At 40.2% G+C, this 27,138-nt stretch overlaps 1 protein-coding gene across 1 annotated transcript in view; it reads right to left on the bottom strand.

Annotated features, from left to right (window-relative positions):
* Positions 1 to 21,433, bottom strand: part of LOC131987276 (rho GTPase-activating protein 26-like) — a 120,734-nt gene extending 99,301 nt beyond the window's left edge. The window contains exon 1 of the mRNA XM_059352472.1: positions 20,612 to 21,433. Coding sequence (XP_059208455.1) covers positions 20,612 to 20,765 — 154 coding nt within the window. The 5' untranslated portion in view covers positions 20,766 to 21,433. The remainder of the gene's footprint in view (positions 1 to 20,611) is intronic.
* Positions 21,434 to 27,138: the final 5,705 nt, after the last annotated feature.

Below are 27,138 nucleotides of genomic sequence, written 5' to 3'. Positions count from 1 at the left end.
AGCCTTTTTTTTTTACAACCGCGGGCCGTACATGTGCTATTTTTAGAACGCGCCATTGTACAGCGAGCCGCGATACGCACCTATGCGTCGTAATTTCTGGTACTGACACATGACCTCCTGTGCCGTTAATGTTGGAGAACTTCTTGGATGCCACAGCGAAACTAGGCTTTGACATCACTTCATCAGTTCATCCTGATAGATATTTGTGTGAAAATTTGTGAGGTCACAGTGACCTCGTCCATTGACCTTCGACCACCAAAATCAGTTCATCCTTGATACCAAAAGGACGTTTGCACAAGACGGAGAGAGACGGCGATTATTCAGCTATTATTGCTCAGGCAAACAAAAGCCTGCTTCAGACTGAGTCAGCTCAGCAGACAGACTAAAGTCAGCTTTATATCTAGACTAGTGAATCTTCTTTGACCTCAATTTCACCTTACAAGTCAGCAACAGTCTTGAATGCTGCTCAAGTAGTAACTGCTGAGTTAGATAGACTTGACTGAAGCTAATGATTCAGAAATAGACGCTGCAGACGGTTTTTATGCTGTCTACAGTACCTTTCTTTATCTGGTGGTGGTGGTGGTGCCTGGGCTCCTTTATATTATTTATAAAAAAAATAATATATATATATACACACACACACACACACACATATATATATATATATATATATATACACAGAGTACTGTGCAAAAGTCAGGTGTTGAAAAAATGTCTAGAAGAATTGATGCTGGTTTGAAGGCAAAGGGTGGTCACACCAAATATTGATTTTATTTAGATTTTTTTTCTGTTCACCCACTTTGCATTTTGTTAATTGATAAAAAAAAGAAAAACTTAACATTTCTATTTTAGAAAGCATTCTTATTTTACAGCATTTTTTTCACACCTGCCTAAAACTTTTGCGCAGTAGTATATATTATTTTCATTTTTAAAATGACATATTTCAGTTGGTAAAGATTAAAAGTAATGCAAAATTAAAATGATGACTCACTATATTAGCCAGGGGAATTTAGACAAAAGCAGTTTGACATTTAAAAAAAAAAAGTTATCACCTTTGTGGAGAGGGAAAACAGATATTCCGTCACTTTGCCTTGATACTGAAAGAGTACCTCTGAGATTTAGCTGTCGGTCACTAACACCTGCATAAACCACAAACCTCATAAATTTACAGCACGACAACCCATTACTGTTAACTTAGAAAATAATACAAACACACGCTCCTTTAATACTGCACACTCATGTTCCTAGTTCAGTAGATCTAACAGTGCAGAGAGTCTGATTTAACAGTTGAATTTTTTTAACTTGCAGGTCAGATAAGACCTTGAACCCTGCAGAAACCACACCACACATCATCCACATGACAGGCAGGAAGCACACCTCACCACCTTTACTCTCTCTTTGCAGAAAATCTCATCTAACTCAGAATGTGGAAATATATTCAGCGTTTGGAAGAAATCATTACGCAAGATTTATTGTGACCAAAAAGTGAGGCACACTGCCCCTCCCTTCATATCTGTAATTTCTGAATATAACAACTGACATCCTGAAATAGTAACTCGACAGTCAAACTTCTGCAAATATGAGTGAAATGTTTGAACTACAAAAACACTTTTGGACAGCCCCGCCCGCCGCTACCAGCATCAACCACAGGCCACACCATCAATGGACTGTGTTTGCTATAATTTCCCGCAGAGATGGATATAAATCCCTGCCCCCCTAAACTCATAAACTCAATCCTCTCCCCCCCACATCTCTAGCATTAATCTAGGCTTGCCCTCCTGACCCCGAGTCCCATCAGTGTCCCTGCAGGATGTGATCAGGAATCTAAAATATCATTAAAAATAAAAATGTAGTTCTCAAATTCTAAGGAAAAAAAATACTAAACACATAAATAACAGAGATTCCCTCATCCTCCAGGCCAAAGCCAGAGCCAGACACCAGCATGCCGACCAATTTAGCCCCAACAATGACACCAGACGCATGAAAACAGGCAGAATACAACAAGCACACATCTAACAGATTACCCTCACTAAGCCTGAGTTTTGGCTGGCTTTACACCAGAGGAGAACCCCCCCCCCCACCCCCCACCCCCACACACACACACACACACCGCCCCTGCGTGCATGTGTGTGTGACCAAGTGTGTGTACAGTATCCACATCAAATGTGTGAGGGTGTGATAAAGAACAGGGCAAAAGGGGAAGAGAGAGCGCTAACCTGGGGATTAAATATTCTTAGCAGGGGGTTATTTTTGGAGCAGGATGGGAGCTGAACGCAGACACGAACACTGTCACACACACACACACACTTCCTCGCTCTTCATGCCAGTGGACTGTGGTTTGTTTGGGTTGGCTTTGGGCAGCAGTGAGACGAGTCTTCCCCTCAGCCCACCCTTGCACATGCTCCGTCTCTTACACACAGATAGAGAGTGAGTTACTTGCTGCTAAATTATTCTGCAGACCTAAACATCAATATGAGGTGAACATCAATAAGGGGGAAAGTGGGGCAGTGTGACAATGTATTAAATCAGTTCATTACATGTATATAATAGGTTGTGACTGGAGGGCTGCCAGTTCAAATCCCTCAGCCAGCTGGGAAAATGTAGGTGGTGGAAGTTGAGCAGTAGCACGCTTCCTTTCCTTGACAAACACTGCACAAGTGCTTTGGTGCTGAGATGGAAACAGTAACCTACTAAAGAAATGTATCAAAAGAAACTACACAAGTAAAACCAAACCACTGTTAAAAGTAGTATAAAAAACAGACAAAACCCCCTTCTTAACAAGTTATTCATTTGCAACAGTGGTTCGCTCCACCTGGTCAAATATTTACTCTCCTTTCGGTTGCTGCAGTTCAGACTAGTCTCCCCTAAAAAAAAAATTTAGATTCAACTTTATTGTCATTGAAGTAACAAGTACTAGGACAATGAAATGCAGTTTAGCATCTAACCAGAAGTGCAGAGTAGTAAAGTGAAAGGGTATGAACATATACAGAGTATATAAATATAGTGCAGGCATGAATCAAATATGCTATAGGATATATACAGTGAATGAATATGTTATAGAAATATATACAGTAAAGAATGTATAGTAAAGCAGCAGTGGAGGTAGATGAAAGGATGATAATAAATAGTAAATAGTCATAAATAGTCATGTATATGGGCAGGTACAGTAACAGTAGGTGGGTCACCTCTGTGTAAATACATCTCACATTGACGTTTTTGACTTTCCTCCGTTGCCACTTAGTAGTAGTGGTTGACAGCGATGCAGAGTTAAGGCCGAATCCCATTACCATCCCATACCCCTAACCCCTTCCCCCTCCGCCTTGTTTTTGGGCGTTCTCAATTCTAATTTGGGTTAAGGGCTAGGGCCAAGGCGTAGGACTACGTATCCCTTGAAATGAAGCTTCCGAAGGACCACACTTGAAAGGAAAGGCTTAAGGAATTTCTCAGCATCCTCTGCATAACCTGTCACCGAAGTTTAAAGCCGGCCGGCAAACTTTTAGGCAGCGATGGCTCGAGCCAAGGAGACACACAGATGTAAGTATTTCAGCATTTTGATCACAGCAGTCGTGTAATGATACTATGTTCAAGCGTTTTTTAATTTGTTAAGTTTGTTGTGAATCACTAATCAAGTTTTTTTTTAATCACTAGTTAGTCGTAGCCGATGCTAATATTCCGGTGCTCCTTTCGTGTAGGTGGCTAGCTAGCTGCTATCGCTATTTGTTGAGATAAGTTATCCGATAACCCTTGACATGACGAGTAATTCTGGATTGTGTTGATGCGGCTTAAATCATTACGTCTGTGACTAAAATTGCCACTTCTGTTGGCGTAACAGTCCGCAAGCGTCAATGATGATGATGATGGAGGGGTGTTTCATTTCTTAGGGGAATGTTTTTAACCCTAACAACATCACCTCTGTATTGAGGGGCAAGGGGAAGACTCAGACAGAGAGGTAGGGGTAAGGGGTGGTAACGGGATTCAACCTAAATGGCGGATATCACACTCGGGGCAGGAGGGAGGTCGAACAAATGGCAGACTTTCACCCAGGAGAATAGAGGTTTGTGTAAAGACATCACCTTGGATTTTAAAGAGCGGCTGAGGCTCAGATGGTAGAGCATTGAAATACATGTCAAAGTATCCTTGGGAACGATACTGAACCCAAATGCTCCTGATGCTGCGTTCATCAGTGTGTGAATGAATTCCTGATGGTGGCAGGCGGCACCGTTGACGGAGGGACATTTTTCCCAATTTTCTGATGTTTCTTAGACCAAACGATTGCCAGATAGCCAGATTAAATCGATAATTACAAAAATCATAACTCCCAGTCCTTTTTTTTTATTTGTACCCATTTACACAACTCTGCTGTCTAATTTGGACCATGGTACCAAACAGACACATTTCCTCTGCAGCTCAATAAAATGGATGAAAAGAAGTCTCCAACACAAGGATACAGTCCTCAGCTGCTTTGTTTGTTTTTTTAAGAGTAAGCACATCTGTACCTTAGTCAGCACAACCATGAGTTAAGTCGGATCCATTTCAATGCCTTGAAACCTGACACTTTGCCTTCTTCCACCAGCTTTTCATACATTTGTACCACATACTTTTCTGTATTCACTTTGAGCATACAGTAGAATAAGACTACTGACTCTTTATCTACTTGCTCTCTTGTTGTTGCAGTTTCCATCTCTCCATTGCCTCCACGGCAAAGACTGCTGACTCTCCACTAGTGCACACCAGGACAGCAATAGTGACAGAGAGGGCGCGCCTCAGCTCGGGTCACTGAATTGTGTTCAATAATTCAGTGCATCCGCTCCTGTTTAAAACCATTTTGTATTAATCTCCAGCACAGAATCCCATACAGTATATTACAGTTATATAAATAGAAAATGTCTGACTGCGTGTGATCACACATGGAAATACACTTTTCAAAGTGTGTTTCGGAATCAGAAATGTGGTGAACAACTAACAATCTAGCGACTGCTAGTAGTTTTCTGAATCACATCATTACACTAGCCTTCTGTGTTTGCTTCGGACTGATGCCCGGTATGATTACTTCACCACAGCGGGGGTTTGCTCATGTCTCGTTGTTGTAAAAATAACACAACCTCTGGCAAAAAAACGCATCACAAGGCCCCGGCCAGCGAGCGGTCACGACTGCCACGGTACTAAATGAAACAATGGGAGCGATGGAGAGAGTTAGAGGCTCCTGCACTTCATTTAATACGCCTTCGCTCAACTGCCACGACTTTTCCAATAAAGGCCAAGTCAGGTTTTCTCTGCAAGCACTTATCCTATTTTAATAACGCAAAACAGAGTTACGTGAGAGAGGGGAAGCAGGATGAGAAGAAGGCTAACAGGCATTTCCATGTCAGGTTGACAAAAGGAAATGAGGAGGGACAGGAGGATGAGGAGAAGAAGGTGAAGGAGGGTGAGGTTTATATGTGGAAATGTGTGTGTATGACGGAAGAGGAAATGGGAAGCAAGAGGAAGAGGAAGAGGAGGAGAAAGTAGAATCATTGTTTGGGAAGGTCAACTGTCTCCTTCAGTGTCAGTCCAGTCGAACAATGAGACCTTTAAAGACTTGTTCGCCTTTCATTCATGAGTATCCTGGGGGCAGATTAAACGGTGATAAAGAGCATTCTCAAGGTGGAGAAGGATGTTGACATTTCATTTTACAAGTTAATCATTACCCCCTTTAACACCATGCTTCAATGCCTCCATCTAAAACATTTATGGAAGGTAGAGGAGGGATAAAAGGATGTGATATCGTTGCCAGAAAGAAACATCTAAGATGAAACTGCGACTGAAATCAAACGCCTTCTGAAATAAACCGTTCCCAGAAACATGAGCTATAATAGAACATCAAGCTTCTGTATAAGTACAGTCATATATCAGGTTTCTAACACCCCATGAAATGAGAGATTTTTTTCACACGGATCATCCCTCATCCAACAACAAACTCCTGATTGTCCTTGATAACCACTGAAAGGAAGGCTGTGGGTTCACCTTTCCCTGAGAAGGCAACAAAATGTTCCATGTTGTTATTTGTTTTCCAAAACCCAACAATCAGTCTGTTTATTGTGCAGATAGGGATCATTTTTATCAATCTTCCTCCATGGACACATAAACTTTCTTCAGGCAAGACACGTAAAAAAAAAAAGAGTTTTAAACTCATGGTCCATGGAAATGGATTTACAACGAAAAACACCAAGAGTGAAATAAGGAAGAAATCCAACAAAGAAGGCTTGTATTAAAGGGTGTCCTGAGAGCTCAGCAGGCAGCAGGCGCTAACCGCAATCTTACAACTGATTGAGATCAGAACATGACCTTCGTTCCATCGGTTTGAATCTTCAATACTGCTGTTTGTTTTATGAATATCTAATGGATTATCCATGTTGGAGATTTGAGGCTGATCTTTTTGGTGTGGCCCTCAAGCTACTTTGTATATTTCTGTATCCTACATTTCCCAGAAAGCCTTCTTCCTTCTTCTTTCTGTTAGTCAAGAAAACAATATTTTTTGTGGCTGCATTGAACTCTGGACTCTTGTTCAGGGGAAATAGGATACAATGATTCTCAGTGATGTATTTGATCAATCGTAACTTGTTATATACAGATTTCTTGTCACACACAAGGCACCTTTTGAATCAGTTTTGAACATGTCAGGGACAGTGTGTCACATTGTGATAGTTACATGCGCAGTGGCTATCACAGGAAACTGTGGGCTTTAGACAATAAAACCACTTCACTAAGGTTAGGGTAAAAGAAGAACAGTTTCACACGGGACACAAACACCAGTCTCTTGGGTGAAGGTCTGTGGTTTGTTACACCCATCAACCATTCCACCCACCCATCTTGAACGGAACGGAGGATGTCATTTTAAAGTTTAGCTTCACATATTTTAGAAGCTCATTTGATGTTTTGTATGCAAGATCATAGTTTGTAATTAATTTATTCATTATCCTTAACCGTTTATCTGAACTTGGGTTGCGGGGGGCTGAAGCCGATTCCCGCTGCCATTGGGCAAGAGGTGGTGTACACCCTCTAGTCGCCAGACTATCACAGGACAGAAACAGAGATGCTCTCATTCACTCCTACGGGCAATTTAGAGTCACCAATTAAACCTAAGCTGCATGTTTTTGGACTGTGGGAGGAAGCTGGAGGACCCGGAGAGAACTCAGGTTGAAACAGGGAGAACATGCAAACTCCACACAGAAGAGCTCCAGGCTGGAGTCGAACCGGTGACCCTCTTGCTGTGAGGCAAGAGTGCTAAGGTAAAATATATGTACCTAAAATTGGTACTTAAGAACAGTTGTTAATTTCAGTACTTCAGTGAATGAATTCAGCATAATGTCAAGTAGCCAGGGAGAAGAAAAAATATTTTTTCCCTTTATTCCCACAATGAATCGAAACACTGAAACCCTGGAGCTTCACATAAAATCTGAGTTGCTTCTTAAACCCAACAATGAAGGATTGTTCTCTCCTGCACCGAAGACAGTATCGTCCCTCCTGGACAACAACAACCTGCTTTCACCTTCTAACGTCCAGACCCACAGATCCCTGAAAGGAGGCTGGATACCATGCCAGCCTCTCACTTGTAACACACTGCCTCTTCTCCCTCCGCTCTGACTCACTTTAAGAGCTTTGATGTGGGAGGAAAATAGCTATTTTATCAATAACATGTGTCAGCATGTGCGTGTATATCTGTGTGGGAGTATTTGTGTATTTCTGCCCAATTTAAGCCACACCTGCCAGGCAAACTCACCTCCTTGTGTGTCTGGAAACAGATCTGGGCAGCAGGCTAAGGTTTCTTGTTCAAGGGTAGCGACTCCCAGCCACACCTTCACTCCACTGCAGGCTGAGAGTTCATTATCACACACGTCTTGAATTCGGGACTGACAGCTCAACACTGCAGGCTAAGGAGTTAATGATTACCTCAGGGTGAAGATCCAAGTTTAAAAGCTTCAGATAAATCTCCCTGTCTTCTTCTGACATTTCTTTTCCCTGTAGGATAGGAAAACCTGCATTTCTTTCCCAGGGTATTCCATAATTAACCTTTGTCAGAAGCTTCCTGTTTAGATAGTCATGGCACTATTATACTGAAGCATATTCTCCTTTTTCAACAATCATATAATTCTGCAAAGTCTTTCAGGTCTTGTGACACTTTATGTATCATCCAGCTGTGAGATGCGACACTGAAGATAAGGTTTATTGCCACTAAAACAATAAGAAAAACTGCCTTGATAGGTCAGATCTATAGAGTCAGCACATACGGATGTACTCAAATACAGAAACGGTATTTATGTGACCCTTGACCCTTCTTGGGGGCCTGCTGGCAGTCAAATTAAAACACATCCCAAAACATTTCCTGAAGCTCTAATTCTTTCAACTCCTCTGGAAAAGTCCAGAGTTGTAGCCAGGAAAACATAGATGGATAAATATATTTTTTTCCATTTTATTGAGTGCATATCAATGGTAACAAATCCTGCTTCCAGAACCAGATAACACCCTTTTTCTTTGTTCCAATTGTCATTAATTTTAAAGTAAGAAGCAAACTTGATTCTGTGAAGCTTCTGTTGTGCAGGAAGTTGAAGGTGGGGTGTCAGATGATTCACCGCTTTCCATCTGTTATCAAACCAGTTCCAATCAAACAATTTGCGTCCATAACCACCTGCAGTAAAAGCAGGTTTTTAAGCAGCTGTGAAAAGCGCAGCTGTCTCTTTTATGACCAGACAGCAGCGATCAGGTAGCCATGTGCAGAAAGTTAAAGAGCATTCCTCAGAGTTCATTTTCCCTCCTCTCTTCCTGCTTCACCCCTGGTGCTTTATGATCTTCAGAGTACACTAATTTGATCAAATTCATGTGTAGGCAGCAAAACTGTGCTTGTCCCTAAGCAACAAATGTATTACTGGAGTGATATTCTGTCTAAAAATCAATCACATTTGTTCAAGTTTTGATGTTTTTAGGAAATATTTCTATGTTTAAGGGCGAACAAGGTCAACAGCTGCAGCAGCAGGAAGAAACTGAAGCTTGAATCAGGAACATTCTTGAATCAAGTTGGTTTTCATTGGATTACAGAAGACATTATCTCACCTCAACTGCTTCAGGACTGAGCTGAGTGTGTATTTGAACACATCACTGTAACTTGTGAAGATGGGTGTCTCTTACGTACAGCTGCAGAGGCTCAAAGTGCACACATTCATGTCAGGATACAGTTGTAAATGATCTTAAGTTAGACACACATTTTATTTCCCCCACAGTTACTCAGCAATGGAGGATTTTTATTATTTTCTCGCTTTTCTTTACATTTCACAATTGTAGGTTAATGTGTAGGAATCATTTATATGTTTTAACAAAACAGGTAGACTGTTTTTTTCCATGCACGCAGACATGGCTTCTCCTTAAACTCTCCTCTCTCTCTCAAAATGTGTTTTGCTCATTGTTTCCTCACTTGACTGTTTGACCTGCTCTGTGCAGGATGATGCATGTGCAGAGTTTGACACTGGAAGGCTGTTTGCACATTCATCTGCTGAAAGAGACAGATTAACTCTGCTCACCTCAACTGTCAGTTTAAGATGTTCTACATAAATTACTTTTCAGATAATAAGATGATCACAAGGAATGTATTTGTGCAAACAGAAGAGCGTTACTTTATTGGCGCCAGTGCTACAAAAAAAGCTTTTTATATTGTATGTGCATTTTGGTTAAGCCAGTTCTATTCTGTAGGTAAAGCACAGTCTATTTCAGTCAAGATCAGCTTTAAAGAAATTAAAATGTCTTCTGTATTCTCTTAAAACAAAACTGTAACCTTGTGGTTGAGCAGATATGAGTCATCTATGTACATCTACCACAGATGCCTCTTACAGTTCTGCAATTAGCTGTAAGTGTCACAGGAACATTTCCATCAGAGACGGGGATGTGTTTCTATGTGCTGAAGCGTTAACAGATTCAAATTTTAAACATACTCGTGTAGGTGTGAATCCCACTTCCTTCTTTACAGTTTCATGTACTCTTAAATGTTGCCATTTAAATTAAATCATTGCACTAGTGTATTTATACCTATGCCATGAGAAGAAAAAAAATTGCAGTTCCTCTTTCAGTTCCCCTGATGACACATTTTACTACTAAATCCTGTAAATCTCTTAAATGTTACTAAAGGTTTTTGTTTATCTCAATTCCTCTCGCCTCTGTCCAAAGACATACTGTACATTTCATATGCAATCAAACAATTGCCAAACAAAAGATTATCTGAAGCCAAAGTAAACTAGGGGCAAGGAGCTGCAGCAGCAATAGATGCCTAGAAAACAGGAAACATGTCATCTTGTCACATCTGCATGCATCTTTGGGGCCTATAGTGGAGGTTACATACCACCAAAATAAGTCCCATATTGTCACAAGATAAAACACACAAGTAAGTAATACCATAGTGCATCCATGGGCTGAGTCAGTGTATCATTGCCGAGCAGTGCAACTAAATAAGCCCCAGAGCTAAAATATTTACCAGCTTCAGTCCAGCTGGAGTCCAGGGCCGATACGCCACATCAAAGATTCAGCTAATGTCATGAAACGGCGCACTGGCTGAAGATCTACTTCTGTGGTGATTCTTATGAGCTCTGCAAGCTTTTCGATCTGTGTTTATACACATGCCATTTCTGCAACATATCTGTTTGCTTAGAAGTGCATTTTAAAACACAGTCACATGACCCGATTTATGACCCCAATAGATTTTTAATGAGTTTATCAATTATACATGTATGAGGCAACATAGCTGTCCTTAATGAATGCAACCTGTTGATGGAACTTATGGGAGTTTTCCCATAATCCAACCTTAACCAAAGAAGTATATATGTGTGTTCATGTATGATGCAACATAATGCATAGGCCAGAATTTTAAATGTTTTGGTTGTGTGATCGCTGTTACACAGAATAATAAAGCTAAAGAAAAACAGCTGTTGTAGTAAATTCTGTGTTGAGCATCAAAATAATTTAAAATCTACATGTATTTTACAATGTCATTTTAGCAGCGTCTTTTATCCAAAGGGACGTACATTTAAAGAAGGACATAGGTGCTATCAGGCAGTGCAAATAGTACTATTTTTCCCCATTCATATAGATTATAGTGAAGGTGTAAAGAGTAGTAGTAAAGAGCTGGGTCTTTAGACTCTTCTTAAAGATTGAGAGGGACTCAGCAGATTGGATGGAGTTTGGAGGTTCTTTCCACCACAGGGGAACTACAGAGGAGAAGAGTCTAGTTTGGGACGTAGGGCCCTGCAGTGGCGGAGGAGCCAGAAGTCTTTTGCTGGAGGCGCATAGTGAGCAGGAGGGTTTGTGGACCTGAATAAAGGAGCTCAGGTAGGCAGGAGCTGTAGCTGAAGACCAAACGTGCCACCACATTCTGGATCATCTGCAGAGGTTGCACACAGGTCTCCCTGCCACTAGAGAGTTGCAGTAGTCAGGCAGTCCATGGCCTAGAGGTTAGGAATCTGGCTTGTAACCGGAGGGTTGTCTATTCAAATCCCAGGACTGACAAGTCATGGACTTCAGTGCCATTGAGCAAGGCACCCAACCTCCCCGGGCGCAGTAATGTGCTGCCCACTGCTCCTTGCATGGTTGTTCACTTGTGTGTAAAAAAGGATGGGTTAAATGCAGAGGTTGTGGGATTAATAAAGTCAATAATATTCATCTTAGTCTATTTGTGACACCATGAGGGCCTGTACCAACTTTGGTCAGGTAGGGTCTGATCTGGCAATTGTGGCCACATGAACCGTAAGGGTCAGTTGGACAGGAATAGCTGGGTGTCATTGGCGTAACAGTGGCATGAGAAACCATGACTGCGGATGTTGTGATGCGTATTGTTTGGTGAGGTTGTAGACAATATCCAGCCCTCAACATCAGGATGCTAATTACACTTAGCATTCTGATATATTTGCTAGTCCACTATTTCTGTGCTCCACATTCGAGTCTTGAGGCCCACCGATGTTTTCTCTAATGGAGAATATCAACCAAATGCCAACACTACCTCTGCAGCCTGCAGATCATGAGCCACACCTGGTTTGCACTGATCTTTCACTCTTCAGCTTAGTGTGAGCAGCGATGGTGGGCGAGGCGCCAGCAAGGACAGATACAGAATTTCTCAGTGAGTGAAGAAGAGAAGATGTGCTTCCAGCCCATTCTCAAGGTTAACTACAAAACTATGCTAATCAAAATATGTGTAGTACAAGTGTAGCAGTGTATGTTTTACATACTTTTACACCTGTCTGTGGGTGACTTTAAGTTTAAGCTTTTTCTTGAACAGAAATCCAGTGTTTTGCAACAGATGATCAGTTACACAAATAATGTGTTCTATTGCAAAATCCTGAATGTGGGTGTTGTCTTCTGTTTTATAAGGACAAATAAGCTTAATTTTGATCCAGTATGATAATAAAAGTCAGTGACTGTGTGTGTGGGTGAGAGTATGGGTGTGTGTGTTTCAGACAGTCTGCTCTGACAAAAGCGAGGCAACAATAGAACCAGAGTTGGGCTCCGCCGTGCCCTAATTTCCCTCTCCTCCACGCTACGTCACTGCTTGAGGAAGACCCCCAACCCCCACTGTGCTGTACTGCAGTGGCAGCACACATACACACACACACACACACACACACACACACATGTGCCTGTTCACTGAGCACACACACATCTTCTTACAAGCAGAAATGTACATTTAGAATGGGAAACCCACATGTATGTGCAAATCCAGAATATTAATAACTGCAGACAATATGCTGCATGCATAAAAACACACATACACATACACTTGTCTCCTCTTTTGTTCCCATGTGATGTCTGCAGAGGAATGTCTTCAGACGGTGGCACCCCGTCCTGCTTTCCTCTCCCCGGTTCTCTCCTCCTCCATCCTCTACCCCTTCCCCTTCTCTCCTTCCTCTCTCCACAGCCTAGATCGCTGTGCTTCTCTAGGCGGGTAGAAAATAAGGCCATGTCGGCTTTTAAACACCATTGTGAAAGAGGACAACACCCCCACCTCTTCCTTCTCTCACGCACACTCTTTTTCTCTCTTCTGCCCCTCGGCGCAAACCCTTCCTTTGCTCTGGACCCTTTTAAAAGAAGGTTCACTCCCTCCATCAGCCATAATTGAGAATTAGTTATGGTGTGCAGTGCATTTGTGTGTGTGTGACCCTCATCTATCAGCACCGTTGACAGCCGAGCCACCCAATGACGGCTATTACCCTTCTTATTACTCACCAACAGCACAGTGTGTGGCTGCAGAAAAACAAAGACGGAAGGTAAAAACAGAAGAAGATTGAGGGAGATATAGATTGCAACAGCGGAGGTTGGTTGCAGAGAATTCCCGCTCTCCTTCTCTGGGACATTCACACACAAGCTCTTGGCTTGTTTGTGAGGTTGCTAGGGGCAGTTAATGGTTCGATTTGAAGCCAGGGTGAACGCCTGAAAACGAAGCCATTATCAAGACAGTGCTAATGGGCGGAGAGCTGTTTTTAACCAGCAACAGGCCGCACAGGACTCAGCACACATGCCTCAACAATGTGTGTGCTTTCAGGGTCAAGCCTTTGATGTATATACTGTATTTTTTAGTGCAAGAAAAACTAGTTTACCATGTCATTTTCATATAGCAGTGGTTCTTGGAGAGTAATTTTAGCTGTGGGATGTTTTTATAAAAGTTTAGGCATCAACTATTCATCCAAATGGCTACAGGCAATGCTTTATTGGCTGAATATGGACAATTACATATGGGCTAAAATAGTCGCTGGAAATTTTACAGTTCAGCATGCCCATTTTGTTCAAAACCAAGACAGACTGCAAGCCTTAGCTATTGATAAATTGAAAAACTTTCAAGTTTACTTTGTTTTATGCTTAAATAATAATTTATGCAATACCTTAAAACTTACAACATTTGACTATTTCACTACTAAAAGATATCTATCAAGTTTAAACCAAATGTTGGTATGAATATTCATATAGCTAAAGGTTCTTTTCAACATTTATCAACATGCTGGTTTTAGCGCAAAGTTGAGATGGTGTGCTTCCAAACATTTGACAAATGATATGTTAAAGCAGACACTGGGACTCATGCAAGAATATTATAATATATCCTTATCTTAACTTTCTCTTACTTTATAATTTATCATTTATGAGATTTTCAAACTTTAAATTGCTTCAAAGTAATCAAATATACAATCCAAAACGCACACAACTTCTACAACAGGTATGGGCCACTTGAAAATTATTTTGTGGCTAGGAAAAATTCAAAATATAAAACAATTGCCGAATATGAAAGTGTGGGATATTGGACATTAAGTTGTATGAAATATTTGCCAGTAGTGTAGTGGATGTAAAGCTTACCTGCCGAGTGCCAATATTTCTGTCCGTTCCGATCGTAGAATAGATAGTTTCTGCAAGCTGGCAGGGTCACGAAACTACAAGGTTTTACACCACAAACATCTTGTGATTTTACATCATAAAACAACAGTCCTTGTGCATATCAGAAACTTCACTTGGCACCATTTTGTTTAATGAAAAAGCCAGTAAATACAATGACAGTGGGTAGTAATATTACTTCAACATCAGAGCTCGGTAAAGTTAGCTATTAGCTTTGCATCGCTACACTACTGGCAAATATTTAATACAACTTAATGTCAAAATCCAGAATTATCCCTTTAAGAATAAATCTGTTAGACTCATGGTTATTATATGCTGTCTTAGGCTGTCCACCATTTGTATCTTTGCCCCTGTCTTGTCCTTGTACATCTCTTTATGACAGTGTATCTGTCCTCCTGACATGTTAAGCCACCATCAATTAGCATCATCTCATCAGCTGGTTGAAGGTCAGGAGACACGCACTCTCAGATTGCACACTGCAGGCTATTCAGTGCACTAAGAGGTCACTAGGCCATGAAAATACTTGTTAAGGAATGCACTGTACCCACAGTCTCATCATACGTGCACAAATATAAAACCACACATCCACACATTCACAGCCAACACTAACAAGGGATTCTAACTAAGCAGCTGTGCTCTCTCATGTTTCAGGCCTCCGGGCCCTAAAAGCTCTATTAAACTGTTAAGAAAAACGATCTATATGGTAAAATGATATGTCATGCCTTCTGTAACACGTGTGTATGCGTGTTTGTTGTGTGTGTGTCCGTGTATGTGTGTGTGTGTGTGCATGACAGTGTGATCATAACGTGTCTTAATGGTACAATGACTCTCAGACTAAAACATCCCTACTCCAGGAAGCAGCTCTGTCAGTGCAGCGGACGATGACCTCATTGTGAGAAACTAGTCCATGACGGCTGAGCCTTCCGAGCTAGTAATAGGCATTTGATATGTATCGTTAAGGGTTCTAGCATTGTTTTATGACCACAATCATGGATTGTTTATATGATATTTTTGAGTAAATGATCTACGGACATGTCACTGCTGCTTGACTTTAGGTTGAACTCTGTTAAGGGGGGTTGTAAGCTGCTTCTTGTTCAGTATTTCTGTGTTTAAAACAGGTGTCCACACATGAACTAAATATCCCCTGCCTAAAATGTGTGTATTTTATGTCTGGAAAAAATCCATTAATCATAATAAATCTGTCTTTTATCCTGAAATTAGTAATTTAACACCACTGAAACGTAGAATAACCCAAACATGGATGGATGGATGGATGGATGGATGGATGGGTGGATGGATGGATGGATGGATGGATGGATGGATGGGTGGATGAATGAATCGTATGCTATGGTAATGATAATATATGCAACCTCATAATAAACCCATTTTTTTTGTTTGAAAGCTACAGGGCTGTTTGAGTGACTTCACCACACAACAGATCTTGTTGGTAATCTTACACATTGCTTTCTGCAAGATGTCTTGGTGATATGATGATATATGGTAAATAAAAAGAGAGGCTGCATAAAGACATAGGTCTGATGTTAAAGTGGGCCGGAGGCTGAACCAGACCCATGTTTTGATGACAGGAAACTTACTCTCCTTGGTCACGTGACATAAAGTTAAAAACAGTCCTATTGCTCTTTACACTTTGAGCTGAAAACATGGTAACATCATGTGTCGGTGTCACATAAACTGTCTAAACACGGTGTCTCGTTTCCCCTCACAGCACCAGTGAACGCCAAGCTGGCAATTAGGGTTTGTTTGGCTGATTGAGCCGTGTCATGTCAGAGGTGGAGCAGAGAACCAAACATTTCTACAGGCTCCGTAATAACAAGCTAGATCTGCCCTTAAATGACATCTGGCTAACACACATATACACATTTGTGTCTGTGTGTACAAGCCAGATTCCAAAGAAGTTAGGAGGCTGTGTAAAACATAAATAAAAGCAGAATGGATCAAATTCAGAATACAGAGTATATCTACAAAACAGTTTGAATGTTAACCCATTAAAACCCACCTGCCCGGATAGGTTTAGGGGTATGGGAGGGTTAGGATTAGAACAAAAACAAACTGAAGCCACAGAAGAACCATAGGTCCAAAATACATGTAGGTATGCACGCTTCATTTGAAAGGTAACGTCTTCTAGTTTAAGCAGCTGTGCTTGCTTTGCATGTGGTTAAAACACAACTAAAAATACATCAGTTAAAAAAAGAATTTTGACAGTTTAATTGAAAATATGTCAGGATTAGCAAATTACTGCATTCTGTTTTTTCATGTTCCCGACAACATCCCAACTTTTGTGAGTGTCAAAAGTATGTTTATTCAACGGAGACTTTGTGGTTTTCAAAGTCTATACCGAAACTGTGTGTGTCTACATGTTGAATTGCGACTTAAACCAGTCAGACACCAACAAACAGGATGGAGCTGCTTTAAACCTGCCAGAGTGTGAAGCCTTTCTCTATTTAATAAATAACAATTATGAGCAATGGCATGTTGAATAAGAACAGAAAAGAGAAGCGAGCTTATCACAGATATCAGTATCAGTAAAAATAAAACTAAAAAAGTATCACAAAAAGAACTTATTTGTATTTTTATTCTAAGATGTTATTCTGAATTATTACTTTTTAAACAACATTTGATGTTATTTCCTCTTACTGTTGTTTGATTATAATACATTACATACATAAGTGCAGTTTATGCAATATATTACCATGCTCTCTGTACTTGGCAACCATCATTAGTTATAGAAACCAACATCAGCAACAAACCTGTTATAAAATAATTAATAACAGAAATGTGCTGTACAGTCTAGGAATGGGCAATATGGATATACACTCAGTATAGTTACTAGATACACTTCGCTAAAACTAATGCAGTCTAATACAACAGTCTGGTAAAAAAAAACTTCTTACTTCTTATCGGGTGACATTGCCATGGTTACTCATTCTGCACATCTAACATGCTCTGAAGCAGGTGATGATGGAGATGTGTAAAAAGTCTGAATTGAAAGCACCATTTGCCTGGATTACATGTTTAACATTCCTGTAATTCTCCAATATGAAAGTTTGCTCGTTGTGTTTGAAACATACCACTCCGCTGCCAGTAGACATGCTGTAAACACCATTTCTCCTACATGAACCGCCTCATTACAGATCGGGCCAATCTGGGTTGACCTACCGAGTTGATAAGCATCTTGGTGTGACCTTTGTAGAATTAAGTTTAGTGAAACCAGATAACAGAAAGATTTGGTTCGGCCTCTGGCCACTAAGTGTTCATGTCAATAACAATTACATATGCAAAAAAAAATGCATGTAATTTTACATTGATTTACAGTAAATTCAATTAAGTCAGCTGTTTAAAGAATAGGAAAAGTAATGTTTGTTTCTGGCATGAACAAAACAAATTAAAAAGGAGTTTCTGACAACTCAACTCAACATACCTCATTAAATGAATGCAAAAATCCTGCAAACCGATTATGTCTATAAAGCAATCATATGAGAACCAAAGACATTAAGAGACAGAGAACTTGGTATAACAGGATATAAAAAAACCTGACAGACAACAGTCAAAATCCTTTTGTCTCATCGGTGTATATCGTTTTATCGCCCAACCCTTTACCGGTGATTATTGAAAACACAGAGAAGGCAGCAGCAGAACAACAGGCTTTAATGAGTCACCAGTAGCACTGTTCCAGTTGTGAACAGCATGTTTTAAATGTTGCACTCTCTCAGTCTGTGGTAACATGCATGTAGTCATTACAAGAGAAACACATGTGAAAGCTGTCAGGAGACTTTCCTCCTCCAGCAGCAATTAGTAACTAACACAACTTGAGAGGCTTCCCAGGACAGTCACACATCCTCCCAATGCCTCCACACAAGCAGAGGAGTGCTGAAAGATGCAGCAGAGAAGATTTACAGAGCGGCTGCATCGACAACTACAAAGTGCTGTTAGACAAGACCTTTTGCAACTGATTCATCTCATGGGCCAGCAAAGGGCAACGATGCCGTTTAGTACAGGTATAAAAAGATTAACTAGGAAAAGCTGCTGACTTGCAGCACCCTGTTACAATGGCACAGAACAAGCAAATGACTCTCACTCTCATCGCAGCAGCAGCGAACCAGGCCGAGCTGTTTGATTTCTAGATCTCACCAATGGACAAAAGCAGAATTGTCTTTATAGCCACGCATCAGCTGACCCAGCTTTGTGATGACAGAGGACTGAGCAACTTTGTTTTTAAAAAGGTACAGCCAATAATACAGGGGTGGAAAGTTCAGGTTAAGCAGCAGGCTGCAGACTTGACAGGATTTGACTATGTTAGTATGAGCAGAGTGAACAATACACTATAAATACAATAGTAGCAGGAGTGTGTGTACAGCGTGGCACTATGCAAATTAACACACAGAGCTGAAACAGCTGCCAGTTTAGTTCCTGTTCCAATTAATATAGATAGAGTACATGGATAAAATCATTTTAACATATATTCACCTGTCTATTTTCATGCCAAAACAAGTTCCATAGAAAGATGTCAACCATATCCATATTCAGCTGCAAAAGTCAAAACACACAAATCAACTTCAACTAGCCGGAGGATGTTGAGTAGCTGGTATCAAATATCAAATTTGATAATAAGATTGAATGTTAGGTCTTAACCTTGATCAATACAATTTATTTTGACAGAACAACCTCACCATAAGTCAACTTAAGCACTGTTTTCCTATTTTCTTAGCACTTGAAGAACTTCTAATCCATGAAAAATCATGTATTTCAATTTTATTTTATACAGTCTCCAAGACCAGAACAGCTACTATACAGACCTTGTGGTAAGTTATGATATAACTTTCGTACTTTGCAATGTGGCCACTGTAGGGAAGTGTCATCATATCCTCAGAGTTGCGTATGATAATCCATAATATTCTGTCGTTAGACATTTGAATTGCCATTTATCGGCCGTTATCATTCCATAAATACTCTACCTACTAGTAGGTCCAGCAGGTTGTTTTCCACTCTTACAATAGGCTGCTAAATTAACGTGTATTGTTGGCGGCGCCCTCTAGTGACCATAGTTATTATGAACTACGCAGAGGCGGAAGTGAAGTTACAGTGTGAAAGCAAAGAGGGCAGTGAAGTCATGTAATATAAAGCATGAAAAGTCGTTGTTAGGGTACGGTTGGGTTATTGTTGGATGGGTCAAACAAACCCAGGAGTACTACAACAACTATGTCACTTCTGCCATTACCTGATATGTCTAACAACTTAAATTTTGGCACATTTATTTTACTTTTTAACCAACTTTTATAATGCCTAAACAGGAACTTTTACCTAAACCTCAGAGAAGGAGTTTTGTAACCTAAACCAAACAAAATTGTGGTCTTTTTCAGTGCCTAAACCTAACAAAACTGAAAGTGAATTGTAACAAAAATGCGACCAGCTATTAGATGGGCTGATAACAACCTACTAGGAGGTAGAATAGGCTCCTACTTGCCCGTACATTAGAATGATAAGCGGTGATAAAAGCCTATTTAATAGTGTGATAACGTCCAGTTCAGCTGGATTATCCCACAATGAGTGCCAGCCCCACATTTAACTGCTGAAACATATCTCGTCTCATTATACCACAATAAAACCAATAAGAGTTTCATGCTGGAACCTAGCCTTCCATGTAGCGTCTCTGCTCAGAAGCCTGGTACCCACCCACCTGTCCTGGTTTTCATTTCACATCACCAAAAGACCCAAACCTGTCACCACCTCCTCAGTTATAACAACTGTTTGGTAGGATGGACGTTCTTGTAATGAAAGCCCTTATCAACATTAAACAACATCACAGCCTTTGACACAGTACAGTGTGAGTATAAAGTAAACCGCAAACTCCCTCTGCCTCTAAATGCTTCATAATGTAAGCTGATGGGAACAAATGTGCTGACAGCTTCAGGGCTCACTCAAATTCACCCGCCATGCCTCTGAACTTCTGTTATGTGCTTTATCAGTCTCACACACACACACACACACACACACACACACACTGTGTAAGCTTTTCATGTGATGCCAATGTAACTGAGATAAGGCTTTCTGAGAAATCTCTTTCCTTGAAGGCATCTCAACTTTGTCAAACCCTTCTGTGACTTATTCTGAAAAATCCACATGCAACAGGGCAGATTTTTGTCACTATGCACAGCATGGATAGATGTCCGTTAATTAACACAAACACATTCCCACCATCACTTACTTTTTAAAGCCTGGATGAGCGCCTTGCCGTCTTTGATCAGCTCCTTGATGAACTTGTTGGTCTTGTCCAGCTCCAGCTCGTGGGACTTGAGTCTGTCCCTGAACTGCGGGCTGTCCAGGTAGCAGTCGCTGAACTCCAGGGCAGGTAGTCCCATCTTCTTCTCACACAACCTGGACGACCCGACAAAAAAAGCTCCACACAGGAGACGGAGGAACAAGAGGAGGAGGAGGAGGAGGGAAAACTCTGAGCTGCTACTACTGCTGCTGCTGCTGCTGCTGCTTGAAATGATGGAAAATCCAATTACAACATGTAAACAACGGGGCGGAGATGTATCCAAAAGCAATGCCTACCTACATAACCTATTCTTTAGTTAAAGGCAAACACTCAAGTTGACACAAGCAAGAGTCCTCCTATTTCTCTCAGGGTGGCAGCAACAGCCCGACGCGGCATCCAATTAAATGCAATAAAAAGTCACAGCAGAGTAAGTGTGTAGTGGTGGGCTTCACAGAAACACACTTGCTCAGGTAAACCGGTGCTGCATTCCTCTCGACCAACTCATTGTGGACCGCAGAGAGTGAAGCCGGGGCGAGGAGGGAGGGACGGAGGCAGCAAAAAAACACTAAACTAGCCTCGTAAATGCGGTGTCTTCCCTGGGCGGTTTTAAATGCACGGCTACTCCACAGCCCCGCTCTGCTCAGCGCTGCAGACCGTAATCAACCTACCCGGACACGGATAATCCTCTGATTGACGGCTCGCTCGGCCAATGAGAGGGCCGCGCTGGGGAGCTGACCCTTTCGGGGGGCGGGCGTGCGGCGAGCTACTCTAAAAACAGAGATAGGGTAAAAAGAGAAGAGGTCTCACTCTGATGCCGTTTCTTGGGACGGTGTTCCTGGAAAGAGTTTGGGCTGCTCCGTCCCATCAGGTGCAGCATCTTTCAAATTTTGCAATTCAACTAGGCGTCTTATTCAAAAGCAGGGATGGGCAACTGGAGGCCCAGGGGCCGCAAAAGGCCCGCACTCTCACTTGAAGTGGCCCTCAGTATAACTACATGCATTTGAGCATGAAATCTTAAAAGTGCAGTGTAAAAACGCACAAAATTACGTCTTGCAATTAATGTTGGTCTGCTGTTCTTGCACTGAAAAAAAAGAAATGACAGTAAGTTATTTTTTATTTGCTTCAAACCTTTGATATTCCTATTTATACTGTTAAACATGCATTTGAGCATTAACTATGTTAAGTTACTGCACTGAAAACATATTTAAAATTGAAGTTTCATCATATCTGGTTAAGTGCATGGTCCTATATGTGGCCCTGTGGTAGTGTCGATGAAAAATTGTGGCCCCCTCCAGCATTTAAGTTGCCCATCCCTGTTCTAAAGGATCCTTCTGTTAGTGCTATATAATGTTATTACCAGTGGTGAAAGAAAAAGTACAAAAGTCAATGTAGAAATGAGGCTTCCACAATCCAAATACTCCATTATAAGTAAAAGTATTGAATCTTAAATGTTTCCTCAGTATTGTATGGTTATTGTATCAAAAGTCATAGTAATATTATATTATTATGTTTTTAATACTAACATAAGAGCATTTTATTGCAGTAGTTCGTTAATGTAGAGCCTATTTTTTGATACTTGTTTAGTGGGTCAGCCCAGGATTATATAAAAAGTAGTGCAGCTAAAAGTACTTCATAAATGTAACAGAGTAAACGTATAAAGCAGCAACTTTTAAAATTTAAGACTCAAGTAGTCTAAAGTAGGCTCCAAGTACCACAAAACTTTACTTTAGTACAGTTAATATAGTAAAAGTATGTAAATTCCAGCACTAGTAAGGAGGCTACACAACAAACTCAAATACAGTTTACAGTCCGTTAGCAGCTCTGTGAAGGTGTTGCTAAATGCTAACATCAGCATGCTTACACACTCACAATGACAGTGCTGAAGCAGGCAATATTAGCCTGTTAGCATGTTAATAGTTCACTCTTAGCACTAATCACAAAGTACAGCTGTGGCTGACAGGAATGTCATTATTTTGGTGCATTTGGTCAAAAGGTACATGGGGCAAACCAAAATTTTGATGGTGCTAAATTAAAAGTCAGGGTAGTCATTTCATCTCCTTTAGCCTGGATCTGGCAATTCATAGCCATCCAGATATTGCACTTAAAACCAAAAAGTCTCATAGTGGCACAAAAAGATAGGAAGTCCAATTTCAGAGTGATTCATCCTCTGTGCACCATAAATGTCTCCACAAAATGTCACGGCCAATCTAGATGTATAAGATATTCACTTTTAAACATAAGTGCTGTATTGACCAGCAGACTGACATTGCAATACAGTCATGTTGGCTAAAAAAATAACCAAAAATAAGATGAATTATGGATGACATGCAATGAATGTCCCCAATCAGATTGAACACAAGTCTCTTTGCTCAACTCTGACCAAGGGATGATGCCACTAAAACCAACCTAAAGGCAGTTTGACTGGCTATGTTGTCAATCACAGGGCTCCATATGGAAGAGGGTGTGATAGCCTAAATCTATACTAGTCAAAATTCTGAGAATAAAGTCAGAATTGTTTCGGGGAAAGATTTTAGCTCTGCCTCAGAAGATCATTTTATAAGCTGATGATGCTGCCCCATTAAACGGGGAAAAAGCAAATGTAAAGGAATGTCTAGTGGAAGTCGAGCTGAAATCAGCATCCTATATAAATGTAAACAAATACTTTAAACACATACAAGTGGGTTACACATTTGTATGTAGCTGTGTATGTGACAGTGTGATGGGGATCTCCCCAGTCAGCAGCTGCATGGTCAAGAGGTAGGCCCGACCACAGACTGAATGAGGAGAGAAGAAGAGTGCATGCATGTCAATGAGTATGGCCAAATATCTGCAGAGTGACACATCTTTGAGAGCATACACAACCTGTGCATGCAGCGGGCCGGGAGCCTGGTTGGTGGGAGGGGCCGCTGATGTCATTTCAACCAGAGCGGGGGATTTCTGTGCAGCGGTATCTCCCTTGGATTAAAGCCGCTATTACTCTCTGGCGCCCTCTGTTGGTACCATGTTGCACCGCAACACGTTTTTATTTGTTTGGTCAACTTTTATTAACTTCTTTCCTCAAAAATGATTGTACTTCATGTTTTACTTAGGAAAAAACATTGTTTTTACTTGTTATGGGAAAGGAAAGCCACAAACAACTTATTTTTCTCGACGTGTCAGATTCCTCAAGACTAACTAAGAAGGAATGATGGCATTTTTACATGCATGTCATTGAAACAGGCTGTGTTTGTGGTCATTGTGTGAAAACAGCTCAGATTTGCTTCCTCTGCCAAAAGCACAGCACAGCATCTGTTTGCCTGCTCATTTCTCCATCTGTCACAGTGTGGTGTACAGAGATAGCCATTGACAGGAAGTCATGGTCTGTTGTTGTTTGTGTATGAAGTCTAAGATGCAAGGGGCGAGCTCCAAAACCAGAATGAACTGGATTAGTCAAATACCCACTAAAAACAAAAGTGATAGCTGGCCTTACAAAATCTCTAAACTATAAAATCAAAACGTATGTCAAATTTCTGTTCATCACACACTCTTTGTCCCTCTGTGAGTTCATAAAGTTGATCTATGTTAGAATTTTTCTTCCCAATCCTACAACATAAAAGGAGTCTGCAATGAGGCCAGTGTTTACAGAAACTAAGTGCATTTATTAGAGCATAGTTTTAGCTGTTTCTTTAAATGTCACTGACATCTGGCTTGTCTCTGAAGAGGGGTAAACTAAAGAAAGGCTTTCCATTCACATTAGTGTCACTGAATGTATTTAAAGATGATGGCTTTAATCAGATTCACTGCTAAGATGCTTTATGACCATCAACTTGCTGTCAATTAGATTTTCTATTCCCATTCTAATTGCATCCTCTTCATCAACCTCTCCCACAGAAAGCTTCCTGCTAAGAGAACAGTAACCTTATTATCGACAGCTAAAAATATGCATATTTCCATTTCCTCTTTAGAAACACAAAGGAAATGACAGCTGACAAACTTAAGTCATCGTAAAGTTAGAGGATGTTTTTCACATTTTAGATCAAGTTTGCATTCTCTGTAGCACAATATATTCTGGTTCAACTGGACATTCAGATATCTAGGCTGGAATCTAAAATATAGATCTGCAGCTTTAAAGCAGTTGCCAGTGCTGCCCTACAAAGCAAAAAGGCAGTAACTGCATTTTTGGTCAAAAATGAGTTATTATCATTTTCATGACATTCAAGGCATCCTTTGTTATGTGACAAAACATCTTATCTCAAATGTGTGTCGTTTTGGAGAAAAATGGTAGTCGTTTGTACAGTAACTGCAAAAAGCCCTAGTGAAACAAAGCAAGAGTACAGTAACATCCATTATTGTATTCTTGTTATGTTTTACCTAACAAAAAAATAACCGTGTTGCTGCGCAATGAAGTTACTGTTTCCATGGTGAACACACACAGCTGATTTCGCGGCATCCTCACGAAAAATTATTTTGTTTATTGTTTGTTTTATTTTGGAGAATCTACTGCCTTTTTACTTGGTATGGTGCCACGTTTTTGGTAAGTAATACAAAGAAAGAATACAGTAACTGCAAAATAGGGTTAAAATATAAAATGAAATATGAGGATTGATATGTACAAAGAATAAGCTAATATAAAGTAACAAAACAGCCACTTGTCCAATAATCTACCTACAACTACTTAGGCTAGATTACAGGATAACTTTAAAGTCATTTTTCTCAGTTCTGCACTCGTAGTAGTTACTAGTTACGTAGTTACTGCCTTTTTGCTTTGTAGGGCAGTGTGGGTCTGTTACAGTTCACACCAATCTCTCTCCTCCTCATAGACTTGATTCACAGTTTTTTCAAGTTTTCAATCAACCTTTCATTACTTTCTCTCTCCTCTTCTTCCCACAGGAAGATAGCAAGGCCAGAGACCAACCTGTGCCTCAGCCAGAAGTGTTTCCTCTATATGGTGAGTCAGAGGATGTCCTTCTCCCCAAAGCACTTTGGCTGAGTCGGTCTACAGTGATAAAAACAGGACACTGGCACTGTCTGGTTTACACTATTTCTGAGCACAATATCCTGTCGCTGCAATGAGCACAATCATTGTAGGAGCAATCTGTCTTGAAATATGCAGAGTGGATTCCTGTATGTTTGTATGGAAGGAGGATATTCAGAGCCACTGGACAGCAGAGTCAAATTCCTTCTGTGTACCGACATACTTTGGAAATTAAGCTGATTAGATATGTTTTTTGGAAGATATGTCACTGATTATTAATAAGTAGAGGCAGTAGATACCACCATGATTGCACTGAATGACAATGACGCCTAAATATAGTCAAGCTGAGTATTGACTAGGGCTGGACGATATATCAATATGAAAGATAAAACAATATATTTTTAAATGTGATATGGAATTAGACCATATCGCATATATCGATATAGTTTCTTTTTTTATATATAAATGCTGCCCTTACTAGGGTTTGTCATATTTAGTTCTTTTGTAATGTTTGATATTCTTTTCTCATATAAATATATCTATTTCAGAAAAAAAAATGCCTATTTTATTTTATAGGCTATTTTATTTAAGATGTATTTTTATTTAAATCTGCCCTTCATGGAGCTTTGACTTAAAAAAAAAAAAAAAGGTACTCCTGTTGTTATACAGTATTTATGTTCAGTTAAACTCATATTTGGCCTTGACTGAACGTTTGCTCTCACTTTGCAATAAAAATATTGAGATAAATATCGTATATCAATATTCAGCCTGAATATATCGGGATGTGACTTTTGGTCCATATCGCCCAGCCCTAGCATTAACATGAAGACATATGACATTTATTCACTGAATGCAATGTGGCTGTAAACATTTAAGTGGACTGTTGTTAACAAAAGGACACTGGCTGACTGCAATGATATGCTAAGTTGATTAGATTAGACTAAAGTTAATTAGCTATTTATCTCAAACATCAGGTGCTAGTAGAGCTATTTCGGGTCCAAACTTATAATCAGAAGATAAAGCCTGAGGCAACAAAGTTGGTTGACACAGCTTGTTAAACCCAGTCAGCAACATATTGTCCAGCTCTTCATATATACTTATGATTAAAAAAGTGAATATATGAATAATCTGCAGCAATATTAAAGTACTGGAGTATCTGAGGTGTACAGCAACTTCATTACATGTTTCAGAATCTGATTTGGATAGAAGACTGGAAACTAGTATGTTTATACCAGAAGTCATGTTAAATTGGGCAAATATTGTATTTTCTCACTTAGGTTCATTTGCATTTTTGTTTGACTTAAAAAACATCAAATTGATATAACACAAGCATATAATTCATCCTATTTATATTTCCAAATCATCCCATGTACTTTTAAACATTTCAGGAGTCATAATGACTGACACAGACATGCCAACAGTGGTGGAAACTAACTCAGTACATTTACTTTAGTACTGTACTTAAGGACAGTTTTGAGGTACTTGTACTTTACTTGAATATTTCAATTTTATGTCACTT

The sequence above is a fragment of the Centropristis striata genome, chromosome 15 (assembly GCF_030273125.1).
Source record: "Centropristis striata isolate RG_2023a ecotype Rhode Island chromosome 15, C.striata_1.0, whole genome shotgun sequence".
NCBI lineage: Eukaryota > Metazoa > Chordata > Actinopteri > Perciformes > Serranidae > Centropristis > Centropristis striata.
This window is presented reverse-complemented; position numbering and strand designations above follow the sequence as displayed.